The sequence below is a fragment of the Amblyomma maculatum genome, chromosome 8 (genome assembly GCF_055883805.1).
Source record: "Amblyomma maculatum isolate TAMU_Amacu chromosome 8, ASM5588380v1, whole genome shotgun sequence".
In the NCBI taxonomy this organism is placed as follows: domain Eukaryota; kingdom Metazoa; phylum Arthropoda; class Arachnida; order Ixodida; family Ixodidae; genus Amblyomma; species Amblyomma maculatum.
In genome coordinates, this window is record NC_139351.1 from 102,743,113 (window position 1) to 102,760,595 (window position 17,483).

The window sequence follows — 17,483 nt, forward strand, 5'->3', positions numbered from 1 at the left end:
CCTTTCTTCTCTATTTTCTCTTCTGTCTGCACGAGACAGCGGTGGCGGCTCAGCTACAGAGCCAGTAGCAGGCCCGCGCATTTTCTTTTCCTTCTTCCTATAGCCACAACAACAACAACTGGCGAAGATGCGGCGCTCTCTCCTAAAGACCGTACCAGACGCACCGCGGAGTGAAAGCGGGCGGCCGGCGTTGTTTTCCCTTGCCTCGTGGCTGAATATCACGTATTCGCGCTAGCACCGGCGTCGTCCACAGAGGCTCTCATCATTTTCTACAAAGCTTGCAATACACCCTCGCGTTCGTGCTCAGTCGAAGCTTGAAAAAGAACCTATTTGCTCCTGCTCAGGGCGTCTTTCGAGGCCCCTAAGCGATCGTAAGATCAACTCTTACCGACACGGGCCTTACTGCCAGGGGCCACTGCAACAAAACGCTATTATTGCCTCTCCTCCGTGGCTGCTTCTGCTTTCATCTCAGCTCCTCATGGTTCGACGGCGGTGAAGCCCCCCGAACCCCGATCACATCAGTATGTATGTATGTATGTATGTATGTATGTATGTATGTATGTATGTATGTATGTATGTATGTATGTATGTATGTATGTATGTATGTATGTATGTATGTATGTATGTATGTATGTATGTATGTATGTATGTATTGCACTCGGACCATATTTTTCCGTCCTACACTGACCTCTCCCGATCGTAAGCTCTTTTGAAAGCGAGCGAAGGCCGCGTAGAGGTGCATTTTCGACAACCGAACGTTTGGAGGAGCAGCATGTGCACACGATCGAACTCCTGTTAATTCATTCAAACTCGCTTAATTCGAACAACCGGTTGAATTGATGCGCTGTGTAATCCATGACGAGGAGTTCCAACATCCAGTGTCGACCGTATTTGTAATGATGTCCTATGAATCTATAGAAAAGACAATTTAAGACATACCACGTGCGAGTAGCAGTCACATAAGATAACAATCCCGTCCCGTCGATAGGTCAGTTGGTAGAGCGGTGGACTGTAGAGGTATAACACTGCGGACATCCATAGGTCGCTGGTTCGAATCCGGCTCGACGGATTTTTTTTCCCCTGCAAAATTCTTTTTTGTTAATTAATGTTCCAACCATTGTAACGTTACGCACAGCGAAGTAATCAGAACGAAAACAGGTGTACGTCTGATAAAAAAACGGTACCTGTTTTCGTTTGTGTTTGACTCATCGGCATAGACAACCAGTGATAGCCTCAATTCTCAAAGCCAACGATCGTATGGCTTTTCAATAAAAAAAAAAATAAATACATCGCACGTACTAGGGATGGGTGATGCGTATCTGCATTTGTTTTTTCAGACACTATGTAGATATCGACAGATGAGTGCTGTAACATACAACTTAAAAAAAAAATTCGCGCCCAACGTGGGGCTCGAACCCACGACCCTGAGATTAAGAGTCTCATGCTCTACCGACTGAGCTAGCCGGGCGGACAAGGATGCATCGCTTAAATAATATTATATTTAAAACTAAAAATGGTTTAAAAAAAAAAAAAATGTTTCCATAAAAACTAGTTTTTTTTTTTTCGCAATCTGTTGTTGCCATAACGACGAAGTGATTGTTAATGCACGCGAAAGCAGAACTTTCTGCGTGAAATTCTTTTCAGGGTTACGAATGGTCACGCGTTGCACTTGCCCTCAAATTCACTCACTCCGCCGACATCTACACTTATATTACTTCTACTAAAACCAAGCTTCACAGGCCAGCGCTGCACAAGCAGTGACATGGTGACACTAACAGTTTCCAGCACGACGAAATTGACGAAATCACGGCGTGGTGGAATACGCGAAGCTATCCAAACGAAGCTAACATGATCCCTTTTGCTGTCTCGATAGAGCATATCCTTTGTCATACTTGTGCCCAGACCTTCAACTCCACTTGTCAGAAACGTTGGCTCGACTTGCGAATTGAGGCTTCCCCCTTCTACTCTTGTTCAGTGTTCTTTCATACACCGTGTAGCCATCTCCCTCTCGTTCTAGACAACCTGGGACAGACGTATCAATCAGTTTTTACTGTGCTACTGCTAGAAAATGAAGTTGCTTCATTTTTTATTTTTTTTTAATGAATTTAGTGCATGTATGTAGGGTATTTGGACAAAGGTGGACAAAGACCTTGTCTTTCTTCCATTCGAAGCCTCACTTGACCTGTCCCACTTCGGTGTCTAGGGCTGCGCCGATCCTGTATGGCTTGACAAATGGGGCAGTTTACAGTGCACCTGACAACGTGACAAGGAGCCATTCGCGTGAGAAGCGGCCGAGAATCGCGTTCCATTACCAGCAGTCTAATATCTTGTACACTAAACCCTTTGTACAAGGTCATACATACGCCAACTCAAGTCGTCATTTGCGTTTCCAGCTAGTTATGCGGCCAGATATTTGCGCAGCGCACCGATAACTAAAAACTACAAAACTAAGATTACTGTACTAGACAAGCCAAAAGAGAATGGCAACTGGTGAAGGCTGAAGTACTGGTGAATGCTGAACCACAAGATCAACAAATGTTCCAGCATTCTTCAGCGACAGTGTATATTGCCTGCAAATGCAAAATGATCTTAGCATTGAGTTAACTATATTTGATACTAGAATAAAAAATTCTGTGTAGATATGTGGGTCTTGTTCATACCTGCATGGTTCCTCATGATACTAGCGTAATGAAGTCTGGTACACAGTTATGCAGACAAGGTCAGATGTGTTATGTGCACATGTATATGAGGCTAGGCCCTTTCCTAATATGCAGTGCGCTCATGGCAGAATCAATCTTCTCGAAATAACAGTGCTACACACAAGTACTCAAGGAGGGGACACAGTACAACTGAAAGGTTTTATTTGGAAGCTCCAACATATAGTCGCACCACCACCAATCCTGAGCAATCACCTGTCATCCCATGCATGGGAAAATGTTACTGTGCATTTGTCGATCGTGCATCTAAAAAAATCTGTCTTCCTTCGGGAAAGGTAACCAAAGGGTCACTAACACATGTATTCCAGTATTTTCATATCAAAAACCTTCCACTATTTCCTGTGTTAACCGATCTCGGTGAAGGAACGGAACACTTGTTCTCGAGCATAACAGACAGCATTTGCTGCAGTTTCAACACTGTTCCACCAAATTGCTTGAGGTATCACCTTTATCAAGTCTATTGGCATATTCCATTAGCAGCACATTTAAACATTGTCTACTCTGGCCCATGTATCTTTCACCACATGATTTGCAAAAGAATGTTGTCAGCTACGTCTTGCTCGTAATTAATATACACTGAAATGTGCTTAACACCATAAACCCCTATTTTTATTGAGCCACGTTCTGACTTTTTTTCAATCAGAGGACGTAACCATGAGTTTTTTGGGGGGCAGGAAACGTGACTCGAACGCCGTATCTGCTAGCAACGTTCTTAATCCTGTGTTATTGAGTGAAATTAAGGCATCACGATGGGACTGCTGTATTCCTTTGTCTTCTCGCTCCTCTTGTGTTTCACCCAACGAGCAACCTTCTCACTTGATCTACTTACCACATGATGTGGGTAGCCATTAAATTTGCTCCAGCCTGTTTACCTGAAAATGCTTTCTTTGACCAGATGATGGCAGGACTTCGACACAGCTGATAGGAGACAGCTATTCCATCTTTAATAACCTTGGAGTGTGCGGACGCAACAAATTTAACAATCCTTTTGCTGATTGTGGATGGTAAACCGAACAGAGATGGTTCGGCTTCTTCAGCAGCCTGACATCAGGAAACTGCAATTTGCCTTTGCTGGGAGCATCATGTGTGGACTTCAATCCCAGCCTACTATACTTAAAAAGATTCAGTGTGTCAGTGACCATACATATGAAGTTTTTGCTGTCACTGAGGACAATTAAATAGTAATCTACATATTGAAGGCCTTCATGAACAGGCCTTCCAAACTCCAAGCTATTCTTTTGCCCACAAAGCCAAGGAAAATGCTGCTAAGAGCAGGAGTTACCCAGGACCCTATGCAAATACCTTTCTGCTGAACGAAAAAGAGGTTGCCATGACCAATCGCAGTGGGTAACAAATAAAACGAAAGTATTTCTAAAAACGCCTCAAGAGAAATACTGCACCTTTCAATAAAGGCTCTTTCATCATTATCTTCAGTTATGCAGGACTTGACACACTTCTTCAGTTTGTCGTGCGGCATTGAATAATACAAATCCTCAACATCTATGCTAAGGAAATTGCACAGCCCTGGGTTCTCGTCCTGTCAAATATGTAACCAACGCTTCAGAGTTCTTGATGCTGAACAGGTACTCAGTCACCAAGAAACGCAACTGGGTCTGCAAATACCTCAAGATGGCATCCTGCCACGAGTTCCTCTCCGAAACGGTGCACCTGAAAGGCATGCCTTTCTTATGTGTCTTCACGCTGAAGAAGGTAGATATGTAGCCGAAGCTGCCTTTACTGATGATGCGAGATGTAGAAGATTTTGTCTTTCTATCCGTTGTCGCTGACCGCTTTCGAAACAGGCGATATCCCCCTTGCAAGGAGCACATCAGTCTCAAGTGATCTTGAAGGAACTTGCCTATCGCCACCACTCAGAACAGAGGATCTCGTCATTCTTCTTCTGTGACCTATTGAAGGCTCCATGAAATCAAGAACGCCGTGTTCCAGGTCTTACAAATGCATATGGCAATTAGTGACGCGATCACTGCTGCGTTGAAGAGGTCACAACAGACAGGAAAAGGCTCACTGTACTAGAAATTAATCATAACAAGGCAGACAACTGAGCAAGTTGGTGTATATTTTTCTCAAAATAACAATCTGGAAATAACTTTCCGCAAATAGCCTTTCCAGAAGGGTGATATATTTTTTAGATACGCAAATGACAATGCATGGTAACATTCCTCTGTGCATGGGATGGCACGTGATTGCCCGGGATTGGTGGTGGTGTGCGTACATTGTGAAGCTTCTGAATAATTCTTTTCAGTTGCGAGTAAGTGTTGTGTCACCTCCTTGTGTTCTTGTGCTTTTGCTATTTTGAGATGAATATACACCAACTTGCGCAGTTGTCTGCCTTGACAGAATCAATACACTGCTATGTTCCCTAGTGCACATAATTTGGTTTGTGAGGTTTAACGTTACAAAGTAATTCAGGCTATGAGAAATGCCACAGTGGAAGACTCCGGAATTTTCAACCACCTGGGATAACATGTACTGACATCGCAAAAGGAAGAACTGGGCGGAGTAGATGGCAATCTGAATAAAATATACTGAGATCTTTTTGAGCATTTGATAGCCATTGCTATGTCAATAATTTTCCACCTTGGGTGATGGTGGTGGCAGTGGTTTATTAAGTAAATTTGGCAGACACTCAAGACAGCTTACGTGTGGGAATGCGAAAGCATTACTCCTTGTGGTTGGAAACCTTTCATCATGCATAAAGTTCTCTGTACAAATTTCTGTCTGTGTTTATTATGCACAAGGTTGATGATAATCCTGTAAAACCAATTGCCGGACTAGTTGGTGAATTTTATATAAAGGAAAAGTTCCACAGTGCTAAAATAGGACAAGAGCACATCGACAAGAACACGATGGGCACATCGGCTACCCTGTCCTTGTCTATCCGTATGCTCGTCCCTTCTTTAGCACTGAGAAACTGTTCCTCTATTTAGACCGGTGATATTTGGGCCTTCTTGCTGCCAAGATATGAAGGTTGCAGAGATTTTTGTAGTTGCAGCATTTCTTTATTTAAAGACATTGAGTCTTCATTGTCGAGTTTAGGGCCTTCTGTTATATCTTCCTCGCAAGTAACAATGCCTTTGTCATTGCCGAGATGTCTGGCGTGTAACCTCCAAGAACCGCCAGAGGCATGCTCTTGATTGTTCCATAGATAGACAGATTTTCGCTTAATGGGGCTAGTATTAACGACCAATCAGTTATACCTGGCCAGAGGCATGCTCGTGAAGAGGACAGAGATGCATGCTGCGAAGTTGACAGGAGTGACAAAGCCTCGCTTAACCAAAGTCGTACAAATGTGTCTGCACGGCCTAGGAGTAGAGTCTGGATCCAAAAGTCCTGATGGGTTTGATTCAAGTGTGCTGCCCAGGTTGGCATCAGTTTGGCCATGACATATATGCTCCTATGACATCACAGAAACCGCCGACCAAGCAGTGCTCAACATGGCCCTGTTGCCTGCCATCACATGCCAAAAGCATGCTTGAGGTTTTTTTAACAGGTAGATAGACAAATATATTTTCGCTTAAGCGGCTAGTAATGCTTTCACATTAAAGACAAATAAAAAAATTTTTGCCAGCCATGGCAATTACTGTATATCTTAAGCACCCAGCAGCCCGCGGAAAAGGGAGGAGATATAGCAGAACGATAAGTACAGAAGGGAGCAACAGCAAGAAAGAACAAGGGGAGCTTTATACACTATTTACAAATTGCATCATTACCAATTAATTTACACCATTTCCCACTTGGGGACATTCAGAAAATATTACAGGGCATAAACAGTTGAGCAATTAGAAGGATCTTACAGCTTTTTTTGTGTGTATGCATGTATGCACATTAAAACTGATTTGCATGGTGAGGAAGCATAAGCTACACATATATTAATTACTCATCACAGCCCAACTTCAGCTACAGACGATAATTTAAGCTATTGTTATGCAGTCAACTTATGCAGTGAAGCTCAGGCTCTGGAGTTCTGATGCAAGTCTTTTGAGAGATGTTGAATAACGTCATATACAGTATAACTTCGTTGTTACGTTGTGGTTGACACGATTTCCCTTTCATACGTTCGAAATCATGGGTTGTAATACCAATGAGATAATGCTACATTCCTGCAGATGCATTCCTGAAAGCATAAAGAATATGCTTTATATTCTTGTATGAGCTACAGTAAAACAATTCAACCTATGTAAATTGAGCTGAAGCTTTGGTATTGCAAATAGCTAGTGCAATAAAGAGTATGTACCTGTAATTATTTTCATTTGCCTTCAGCATTGAAGCATCAAGAGCCCTGTATTTGGCATGGCATGGAAGTCTGGAAAGAGCGTCTGGGCATATATTTGTTAGGACCGGACCTCTCTAAACCTAAGGTGCTCATCATCTTCTCTTGACTACCCACCAAAAAGTCCGAAATGGGAACAGTGGTTGTATATTACCTTCACCCTGAACAGTCATTTTTAATGGGCAAATAAAAGGGGTTGCATAACTTCTTGTATATTCACGTGGCATTGCCAAGCGTCTGTTTATCGTTAGGATTCCCACTGTTACATGCAATTTAAGCATGTAAAAGTGAACCCCCCCGCACCTACCTTTTGCTAGCAATTGCTTTCAAACACCCTCATGCAGTTTTTTAACACATACAATTCAGCTTGCCACAGTAGTAATACATACACGTCAGAAGCATCCAACTCTCTATCTAAAACTTTATTGCTCAAAATGTAATAAGATTCCAGCCTCAACAGCAAGGCTTTCGAAGTTTCAACAAAGGTGACTTCCTCCTTGACTGGGGACAGTGGAGAAACATCAAGGCAAACTGGCTGCAGATAGCAGTTTACAGATTGCCCGTCATACGGTCTCTGGCCCAGGAAAATTCCACACTTGTGGACACCTCGACACCCTTGTTGTCAACAGCTTAGAACTGCTTCAGGAGATCGGGCTCTATGTCCTGGAACAAAAACAAGAAAAGCAGGTCCAATGAACTGAAATGTCTACACAGGTGTTGTTATGAGCCCTTTGCAACATTCAAAAACCATACATTACGTAAATGTACAAGCAAAAAGCCCAATCTTGTTTTGATTTGATCATCCTTAGTCCCGTACATGTGTTCAGAAACCACTTTTCTGATATTTACCCACCCGTTTCTTTCTTGTAGGGGTGCGAGAATACTAAAAAGTGAATAGTTTGCAATTAGTACTTGTTCTTTAATTTGCACTGCGCTTTCACAATACAAACCTTCTAAACATTCAGAAGTTTGAAATCCTGTTCATCTGAGCCCATGACAAAACATGCAAGAGATTTACAAACGACACTAGTATCTTGAACTTATAAAGTTGCAATATGAGTACATTTTTATATAATGGACTGCCAGCAAGTGCCAGCAGCCGGATAACAATAATGCCAGACCTTGCAGATTACCAATGCGCTGATGGCCTTCGAGTGTCGAGGTGCTTGGCCATCAAGGTGCTTGCTTTCGGGTCAGAAAACTCTTCGTCCCATTGGACATGGCCCGTGATGTGCCATATTCAATGAGACGAAGAGCTGCTTTGCGACGAAGGTCGATAACTGGCTGTGAGCTCGACTGGATGCTATCTTCTAGTCTTAAATTGCCATGATAAGAGATGCAGTGTGTGTAGATACTGCCAGCTTGTACAGAATGACCAAAAAGGCAAAGTTCTGTCTAGAGCGCACTGCCTTAATGGCAATACTTTTGAATGCTTCCCATTTCCAGTAATTAGAATGTTGGGTCTGCATATTTTAGGCAACAGAGAGCAAAAAAAAAAATTATATATATATATATATATATATATATATATATATATATATATATATATACGAGAGCCTTTGGCTAGTTTGCACAAATGCACACCTCTTGCACGGTTGCACATAGCGGTACATACAGTTTGGATACAAGAAATCAATTGTAGTGAAGGCTAAGTGGCCATGTGTTCTTGTAAACTCCGCATTTCAGGTTACATTTCACCACTGGAGTTTCGTCATCAGGTGTCTTGTTGCAGCGAAAGGTTGCTGCTCTAGTGCCCGTTTTGTAAGCTGCGTTGAATTTTTCCAGCTACGCTTTGCACATTGCCTCCAATATTCGACTGCAGATGCCACTCTTTCAGTAAAGAAATCAGCAAATTACCCATAGCCACCTTATATTTGCAGTACTTTATGTCAGCATTCATCATTTTTATTTTTCATTTCATTAAGTGTGATATCAGTATTTTCTGTGAATGTAATCGTTCAAAGAATTAATGGAGTTTATAAAACCACTTATTTTCTAAAGTGAATGCCCGGTAGGCCTTACAGGTATAGTATAGGGACCAGACAGCTGGATGGATGGCGCAGTCTCTCGGTGCTGGAATGCACCGGGGCATTGGAGTGTGCAGTCTGTCGTTTGTTTGCATTAGATTGCTTCGGTACTCCAGATTTTTATGTGACGCGTGTGAATACGTCCGGTGAAACGTATGTCTGGGCAAATGTGTCACATTGTTGGCTGCAATGGCAGCTACGCAAACTTGTCTGATGCTTCTAAGTCTATAGATTTCTACTGGTTTCCATACAAGCATGAGCAGTGGGTGACCTGGACATGGTTTGTTAAAAGACAGAGGCCCGTATCTTTGGTTACTGTGTGGTCATGGGAAGTGCAGAATTTTTTAAAACCTTGATGCAACCGAAAGCTTTGTGCCTTCAGTTCATCTGGAGTGATGGCATGGGAGACTCTCAGCCGAAGCCGCACTCCAGCATCTGTAGTAATTTTTCGGCAAATGTAAATCTGAAGATCCAACAGCCTAAGTTACGATGCCAGCTGTTTTCAGTTTGTGAACAAAAGGCCAGAATGGAAAAGGCAGCCACCATCATCGTTCGAGCCGCTTTACCCTCTTCAGTGATGGGAAGAAATAATGTTTTCACACCTATTTGCGCTGGCATAGTTATAGCATATTTTTATCTTTTTACAGAAAGAAGACAGGAGACTCTAACGAGTTATCATGAAATTTTTGTCCTCTTTCCTCTCTTCTTTCGTCAACCAATACCAGTGTGCCAATAACAAAGCCTGCGTTGAGACTCTGAATTTGTTCAGTTTTGTCTGTGGCATGCCCTTCTCACCTAATAAAAGCATCGACTGTTCAATACCACATGGTCACAAAAGCTGCTATCAGCTGCATATAAATGCGAACGAGATAAAAAACAGTAAACAAAAACGAGCACAGTCTTTTTTCATTTCGAAAGCATGAGATTGCCGTTTAAAATTTTTGTAGGTCCCGCGCACATTTCTTATCGAGTAGCAAATATTCCTCGTCTATTTGGCATTGGCGTTGTCGTATTTGACACCGGTTTATGCAATTTCTCAACTGCGCTCATTTCCTCGTCCGCCAAAGCACGGTGTCTCTTATTGGCCTTTTAATGCACGAGAGATTTCCAGATTAGGAACTAGTAACTTAAGGCCTTCTTACCTCGCAGAAATTGGAAATATACCTACCTGTAAAACAGATTTAACGGCACACCAACAAACCGCAGTTCACATGGTACATGTAAATTCTTGAAACGCAGAACTTTTGCAAACTACCCTTCATGGCGAGTACTTTAGCAATAAAATATAATAATAATAATAAATAATTAGTTCACAGGAAGGGAAAGGTGCAGTATCTGTCACACGTTTCCGTGGGCATCTGAACAGCACCGTAAATGAAGGGAGGAAGGTGGCAGTGAAAGTGAGAAGAGAGAAAGAGGAGGCGTAGTGGAGGGCTACAGAGTAATTTCGACCACCTGGGGATCTTTAATGTGCACTGACATCGTACAGCACACAGACGCTGCTTCATTTCGCATCTATCGAAACACAGCTGGTGGTGGTGGGGATTGAAATCTGGTACTCCGGCACAGTAGTCTGTCACCTTAACCACTGCACCACCATGGCGGGGCTAGCAATAGAATGTCCTCAGTTTTTGGCGGCCTATCTGACAAGACATCAGGATCTGTTTTATTCGATTGTAGTTTACGGTTTTGGCATTCTTCTCCTTTTCAAGAATATTCGGGTCACAAAAACTCCACGCAATTCCTTAAGCCTTGAAAGCCACAACACAGAATGGGTAATGTGCTCGTGTACGCCTTGCCGACAAACAGGCTGTGCCGCTCCACCGCCTCTGCATTCCGCTGTTCTGCCGAGGTGACGGTGGCGCCATACGACAGGTGCCCGGTCCCTATACCACATTGACTGTGGTTGGAAACGCAATGTTTGCTATACTTAGAATGGGTAATGTGCTCGTGTACGCCTTGCTGACAAACCGGCTGTGCCGCTCCGCCGCCTCGGCATTCCGCTGTTCCGCCGAGGTGACGGTGGCGCCATACGACGGGCGCCCGGTCCCTATACCACATTGACTGTGGTTGGAAACGCAATGTTTGCCATACTTCTGTTTCTTTTAATAGCTGTACTTTGCAGACAATCATTCATCTATCTTCAGCAAGTTTCACTGGTATTAGAAATAAATTTGATCTGCAACCAACTTTTAAAATTTGTGTTTGTTTTGCAACCAAAATTTTTATATTTGCACGCCTCTACATTGCTGTTTAGTTGCTTTTAGCCTTTATTTGTATAAAGTTTCAACTAAACAATGACAGAGGTCATAATGCAATTATCGATAAAGAGACTTCATGCTGTACAGTCTTGTGAATTGATGGTATTAAACCCAATAATGACTACTTCATACATGCAAGGCTATTCTCTGCTTGTTCGCTCTTCACACCTTTCGAAATCAGAGCTATCGTGTAAGGCAACAAGGCACAAAGCAGCATACCTATGTGTAACTACAAGAAACAGCCTACCTATTAAGATAAGGCTATTCACAGCCTTTGCTGGCCTATTTATCCCCAAGAACACAGCATCAAAATAAGTTTGCCCTTACCGCAGGGTCAGTGGTGGGCGCATAACGGTGAACGGGCTGCCCATTCTTGTCAACAAGAAACTTTGTGAAGTTCCATTTGATGGCACTGAAGTGAACAGAAAGAAGACAACGAAACATTATGCTCCACATTCACAATGCCAGTGACACCAAGAGGTATGAATGTGACACACTTAATGTTTACTGGTGCACTAAAATGCAGAAACACTGTACTCAAAGCCAATTATTCATAGTGTGTTGACTGCATACTCACTCCGTTAGGAACCCAGACTGCTTGTGCTTAAGGTACTTCCACAAGGGGTGTGCCTTGTCTCCATTGACATCCACCTTGCTGAACATGTCGAACTGCACGTTGTACTTCTTCACAAACTCTTTTATCGCTGCCTCATCTCCGGGCTCCTGGAAATTGCAAAAAGAAAAGGAAGAAAGAAAAGAAGATGGCATGTTTAGGCCAAACTGGAATTAAGTACACTGATACTTCAGTTTCGAGTCGTACACTCATTAGCATGCAGTCAGTCTGAACAGTATGTGAAAGGTAACATACCGTTAGATATAAAAGCCTGCTTTAGGCAAGCATGCCATACCTGCCTGCAGAGTGTTTGTCCCAAAACTTTTCGGAATTAATTTTTGTTGTCTGCTACACCGGCTGACGGGGTGGGCTTTGGGCGGAGAAGTTAGTGCGGGATCTATCCTTCGAAACGAGACTGATCTCGGTTGCTTGTGGGCAGCTGTTGAGGCAGGCCATGCCTCAACAACAATTATGGTAACTGCTCGTGTGATCTACCTTTCCTGTATCTATTGCGTAGTTATGTCTCGTGTACAGGCTACCTTTATCAGCCACAGAATAGTTCAAACACCTGTTTTCAGTGCGGCAGTCTCAGTATTCTAATAATCTCTTATTTCTTATAAAGCAACTGCTACTCAGTTTTGATCATAATTTCATTCTTGATATTGTAGTGCTTCAAACATCCAAGCAAAGGCAGGTTCCTATCACTCTTGGGTTCACTGAAACCATCAGATGAATTCCCTGCATTGCCTAAATGAGGAACACTGTTGCTTCCTTACTTGTAGTAGTACAGACACTGAACTTTGGCGGAATTTTTCATATTTTTTGCTTGTTTATTGATATTGCTTCTGCTATGAGTGACTGACTGCTATTGCTAGCATTTTTTGCTATATACCTGTTTTTGTTATTTTACCTTGTTTGTTTTGCTTTTGCATTTTAGGTTTTGACTGCTATTGCTTTGAATACTTGACACTGCTTTTACTACAACTGACTGGCTGCTATTGCCAAGTTTTGTTTATATTTTGCTACCTTTGTTTTAAGTGTTTAGTCATATTTGCTGATCCCTGATATGGCAGAGTTGAGAGCGATTAAGCTTTGAACAAAGGTGTGATCGAGGGTTTAAATATGTCCATTTTCCTTCCAATAAACAGTTGGTAGTGTGCGCATGTGGTGTCCTTTTCTTTCTTGCGTCGTCTTTGCACCATAGTGGTTTTCAAGTGATGGTTTACACAAGCTTATATAATCCATAAAGATTTTAAGGAAGTCCTCAGTGTTCCATCATAGAACCATTGCATTATATATGTGCACAGTGCTAGATGATATACTCATCATTGCAACCATGCCCTGTAACCGTTCGGTGGACTCCTGGCCATATGAGGATCACTCGAAATGACCTAGCCTATCAGCTCGCCTGCAATTATTTCTCAATGGGTGTCATTGATCCCATGGTCAAGCCCACAGGTGGTCGATGAGGTGTAAGGCCATCCTACATACTCATGCGATACCCCCCTAGCCAACTTACCCCACACACCCCTTCCTTCCAATCTGCGAAGCTTGCATATATGGTAGAATCAAGTTCAAATTGCCCTTAACACTAGGCTCTACCGATACAAACTTGCACAGCATCCCACAGCCCTTCCCATGTGCTGCCACTGAACACTGCCTCTCTTCGTGCCTTGTCTCCCTTGCCTCCCAGCACTATCTAAACCTCCCTAGCCATACTTAGCCTACCTGTTTGAAGGACACCCAAAGAGGACCTACACCGAGCTATGGTCCATCTGGTCACAAATATATTGTGTCTCAATTAAGGCTGCCAAGTTTTCCTCCTCCTACAAAGCTAGGTGGTGTGTGTGTGTGGGGGGACCACATACAGTGGCAGAAAAAAAAAAATGCAGTACAAGTCTTACTTTTTGTCTTTTGAAAGAGCACATGCCTTTTCCAGTAATTCAAGATATTACTGAAAATTTTAGGTTTTCCTTGCATCCTACTTTTTGGAAACTACTACATCTATTCACCTAATTAACCCCTCCTTTCACTCAAAACTAAAGAGCTGCTTACTTTCTCAAGTACAGACATGCCCCTGGCTCACTACTGTCATCGTTACAGCTGTTATCTTTACAACATCCACTGCAGGGCAAATGCCTGTCCCGTATCTCTTGAATTAAACAGATTTTGTGCCAGTACACCTAACCTACTCCCACCCCTTTCTATGCCTGCCATCCTTTGGACTCGTCAGTTACCCCTCAGTGACCATCAGTTATCTAGTCTCTGCATTACATACCCTGCTCATGCCCACTTCTTGATTTCGAATAACATGCCATCTTGTGTTTGTTCCCTGACCTACTCTACTCCCTTTCTGCCTTTTAAAGCAATGCCTACCATTTCCCTCTCTAAGCTTCCCGAGTTTTGCTGAATAATAATAATAATAATAAAAAAAGTGATCTAGGTACAACAGGAAGAAAAACCAATAGCTTGGGTAGGTTTTTCCTAACTCGTACATACCTGACCACCGAATTGATTGCAGGGAAAAGCGAGAATGCGAAGACCCTTTGACTCGGCATACTTCTCATGAAGTTCGACGAGTTGCGTGTAGTTCTTATTGGTCTTGCCTCACTTGGATGCAACATTGACGATGAGCGCCACATGACCTCTGCGCATTAAAGGAGTACAAGAACACGCAAGTTTTCCAGTGAATAAAATGAACAAGTGCCAGTACAGCAAGACGTTACCAGTGGTTACAAGTATCAACATAAAGGAAAATCAATGCCAAACAGGCACCTAAAAGCATATAGGAGTCGGTATTAGGACTCGAGTGAGAAAAAATATAAAAGGTAGTTACCACGCACTTGCTGATTATTTGGGCATTCATGATAAATTCTTAGTTGCTAGAAATGAAAGCACACAACTCGAATTTTACAGTGGCTTTGCTGAATATTAGAGCAGCGTAAAAGGAAGGAATATATAGTAGACAAAGAGCAAAGAGAAATATAAATGGGAGATGCTAGAGTGTTTCTAAAACCTGCGGCGAAGCGGTCGCGAGCCAATTTTGATAAGGCGGGGTCGAAACGTGTATCGGTTGCAAGTACCTACTTGTATCTGTCGAGAGATACTTCGTTGCCGTCGATGTCGACGGCAGAGAACTCGTAGATAGAAGATGCTTCCTTCCAGTTGTCGTTCGCCGCTGCCTGCGAAGACGGCAAGTCGCTCCGTGGCGAAATAAGAAAAGACAACTTATATAAACTGAAAACTCACCATGATTTTGCGGGCAGGCACAGCGGCTCCAAGCCTAGAAAGAATAACGATGTATTGAGCGACGAATCGTTACCGGCCTTGTTTCACCAAGCAACGGCTTCAACACAAATTAATGCTAAAGGAGGCAGGCGTAAGTGGGCGGAGCTAGGATACAAGTCGATACGTGCAGCAACGGCGGTTTTCGACCGGAGCGAGCCGTCTATCTACCGTTCCGGCTAACCGCTTCGCCGCTCCCGGAAAAGTACTCGTCGGGGTTCGTAGTACATGCGTATTCTTGATCGCCACTCATGCGCAGTTAGAGAGTAAAAACAGTCACTGCATGGGCGCAGGAGGGGCAAACATTCTACGCAACAGCTCCAGTCCAACTGACCTTGGAGGGCTGACGATGCGAGGAAAAACGGCGAAACACAGAGCGGAAATCATCACAGCAAACTTTCTGTGGGACAACAAAGAACGGGGCAGGTACAAATCTCCTCATCAGCATTGGTTTTTTTGTGGTGAAAAGGACAAATTATAGGAGAGAGACAGCACACTTACTTGCGTTTCCTCACACAACCTTCAGCTCACCAACACACTCAGTAGAACGGTGAGCGACAACCGGCGTCGGTTACCTTCCTTCCTGTTGGAAATTCGCCTCTACTGTGCCTCTACTTTAGCGGAGGGTGGGAGCAAGTGGCAAGGATAACTAAAAAGGATGAGAAGGGAAGACTCGCGTAAGCGTGCCGGTTTCAGTTTCGATTTCAATTGCTCGCTAATTTCAGTCGTGCATTGCACCTTGTTTTTTTTTTCTTATTATTAATGACGCTTAAGACATAAATCACAATTCAAGGAAACTTTGCGTGCTGGGAGAGCACAACTTTTCCATGAACGTCGGTTGAAGTGGCTTAGCAGCATCATGCCAAACGACACTGATATATAAACTCACGCTAGTAATGCGAAATGATTACTAATGTAGCCGCTAAATACATTCCTGAATTAAAAACAAACAACCACATGCCTTTGTAAGTGTAGCATAAGACATCGCTGCATATGGATCACCACGCGCTGGCATTCGCCTACAACCGCTGATTAAATATTTCGATTCCAACAGCTCTGTGGCATCAGTAGTCAGTACACTTGACATGAGCGGTGATAAACGGAAAAAATGTGCTGTTTGTAGCAAGTCTTGCAAGTCTGGCTGTTGAACAGACTGGCCTTAGTGTTGCAACAAATAAAAGCGATGAAGCAGCGATTATGTCATAGTGTTTACATATCTATGCCGAAACCGAAACCGAAACACATATGCTATGTAAACCACATCATTACAAAAAAGGTATTCAACTAATGGCAAGTACATCCATTTACCTGAATTAGGCACTATACCTGAATTGTGGATTATGCAAGTCAAGATCCAGAATTGAAACGTGTGGTCTGGTGTAGTAGAGGGTCATGCAGGTCACCTGCGTCACACCGGCATGGTAGAAGAACAAATGGTAGCGTAACTCCCATAGAAACCTGAACTGCGAACTGTGAGGCACAACAAACACGTGACGTTGCTTGTGACGTCACAGTGACGTACTTTTGGCGCGGAATTTGATTGTCTTTTTACTTTTGAACGAAAAATAAGGCCAACAACGACGGAGGCAGAACGATGCTCGGATAAGGCAAAAAATGGACACCGTAACTGTTCAGCCAACTTTACTTGACATGGATTTCTACTGTCAAGTTTTACGTTAACTGAAGTGTTACGGCATCTTTAACCACCTTATCATAGCATCGTTCTGCCTCCGTCGTCGTTAGCCTAGTCTTTCGTCGCGCGTCATGTAAACGCATTCTGGGGCTTATTTCTTCGGGCACGTTTGTGAACTAGGGCCTTGAAGTGAATTCGGCAAGCACATGGATAGAACCACATGGCTTGAGGCATTTCACTAAGGGCATAAATGAGTGAAGCTGCGCTGCACAGAAAGCCAGGCTTTATTAATTCACGATTACTTACATAGACGCTTCACGACAATGAAATCTTTAAGTGTAGGAGAGCGACCACCACTCATTCGTCACGGTCTTCATGAAATCCTCGTGATAACAAAATGACCTGAGCGTAGGTCTCCAAACGAGACGCGGTGAGATTATAAAAGGGTAAAAGATCTTGCTAACAAACAAAGTATACATATCAGCGTCAAAGAACAACAAAAACAAACGAAAGGAATAACTAACGCTAGCGCTAGAACGCCAACCTGTAAGAGCTTAGGTAAGCAATTCAAATTGGGATTGCCAGTATTTAGAAGTTAATGCGTCTGAGAAGTGAAAATTTCTACGATATAGCTTCGCTCCAATAAATCTCGCCCT

General features: G+C 43.0%; 1 protein-coding gene and 2 non-coding genes across 4 annotated transcripts; 1 reads left to right on the top strand and 2 right to left on the bottom strand.

Annotated features, from left to right (window-relative positions):
• Nucleotides 1-978: 978 nt before the first annotated feature.
• On the top strand, nt 979-1,069 carry TRNAY-GUA (transfer RNA tyrosine (anticodon GUA)). Its single transcript is given in 2 exon segments — nt 979-1,015; nt 1,034-1,069. It is a non-coding gene; the product is annotated as a tRNA-Tyr (tRNA).
• A 326-nt stretch (nt 1,070-1,395) lies between these two features.
• Nucleotides 1,396-1,468, bottom strand: TRNAK-CUU (transfer RNA lysine (anticodon CUU)). The gene has a single exon. It is a non-coding gene; the product is annotated as a tRNA-Lys (tRNA).
• Nucleotides 1,469-7,415: 5,947 nt separating this feature from the next.
• On the bottom strand, nt 7,416-15,819 carry Gtpx (phospholipid hydroperoxide glutathione peroxidase Gtpx). 2 transcript variants are annotated; one of them, XM_084577048.1, is made up of 8 exons: nt 15,696-15,781; nt 15,529-15,594; nt 15,159-15,192; nt 14,997-15,091; nt 14,409-14,556; nt 11,874-12,019; nt 11,624-11,708; nt 7,416-7,671 (listed from the first exon to the last, which is right to left on the bottom strand). In XM_084577048.1, the coding sequence occupies exons 2-8, from the start codon at nt 15,579-15,581 to the stop codon at nt 7,639-7,641; spliced, it is 594 nt and encodes a 197-aa protein (XP_084433174.1). In that variant the 5' UTR covers nt 15,582-15,594; nt 15,696-15,781; the 3' UTR covers nt 7,416-7,638. The 2 variants fall into 2 exon arrangements, with proteins under 2 accessions (XP_084433174.1, XP_084433175.1); XM_084577049.1 differs by lacking the exon at nt 15,529-15,594 and having other exon boundaries at nt 15,696-15,819.
• Nucleotides 15,820-17,483: the final 1,664 nt, after the last annotated feature.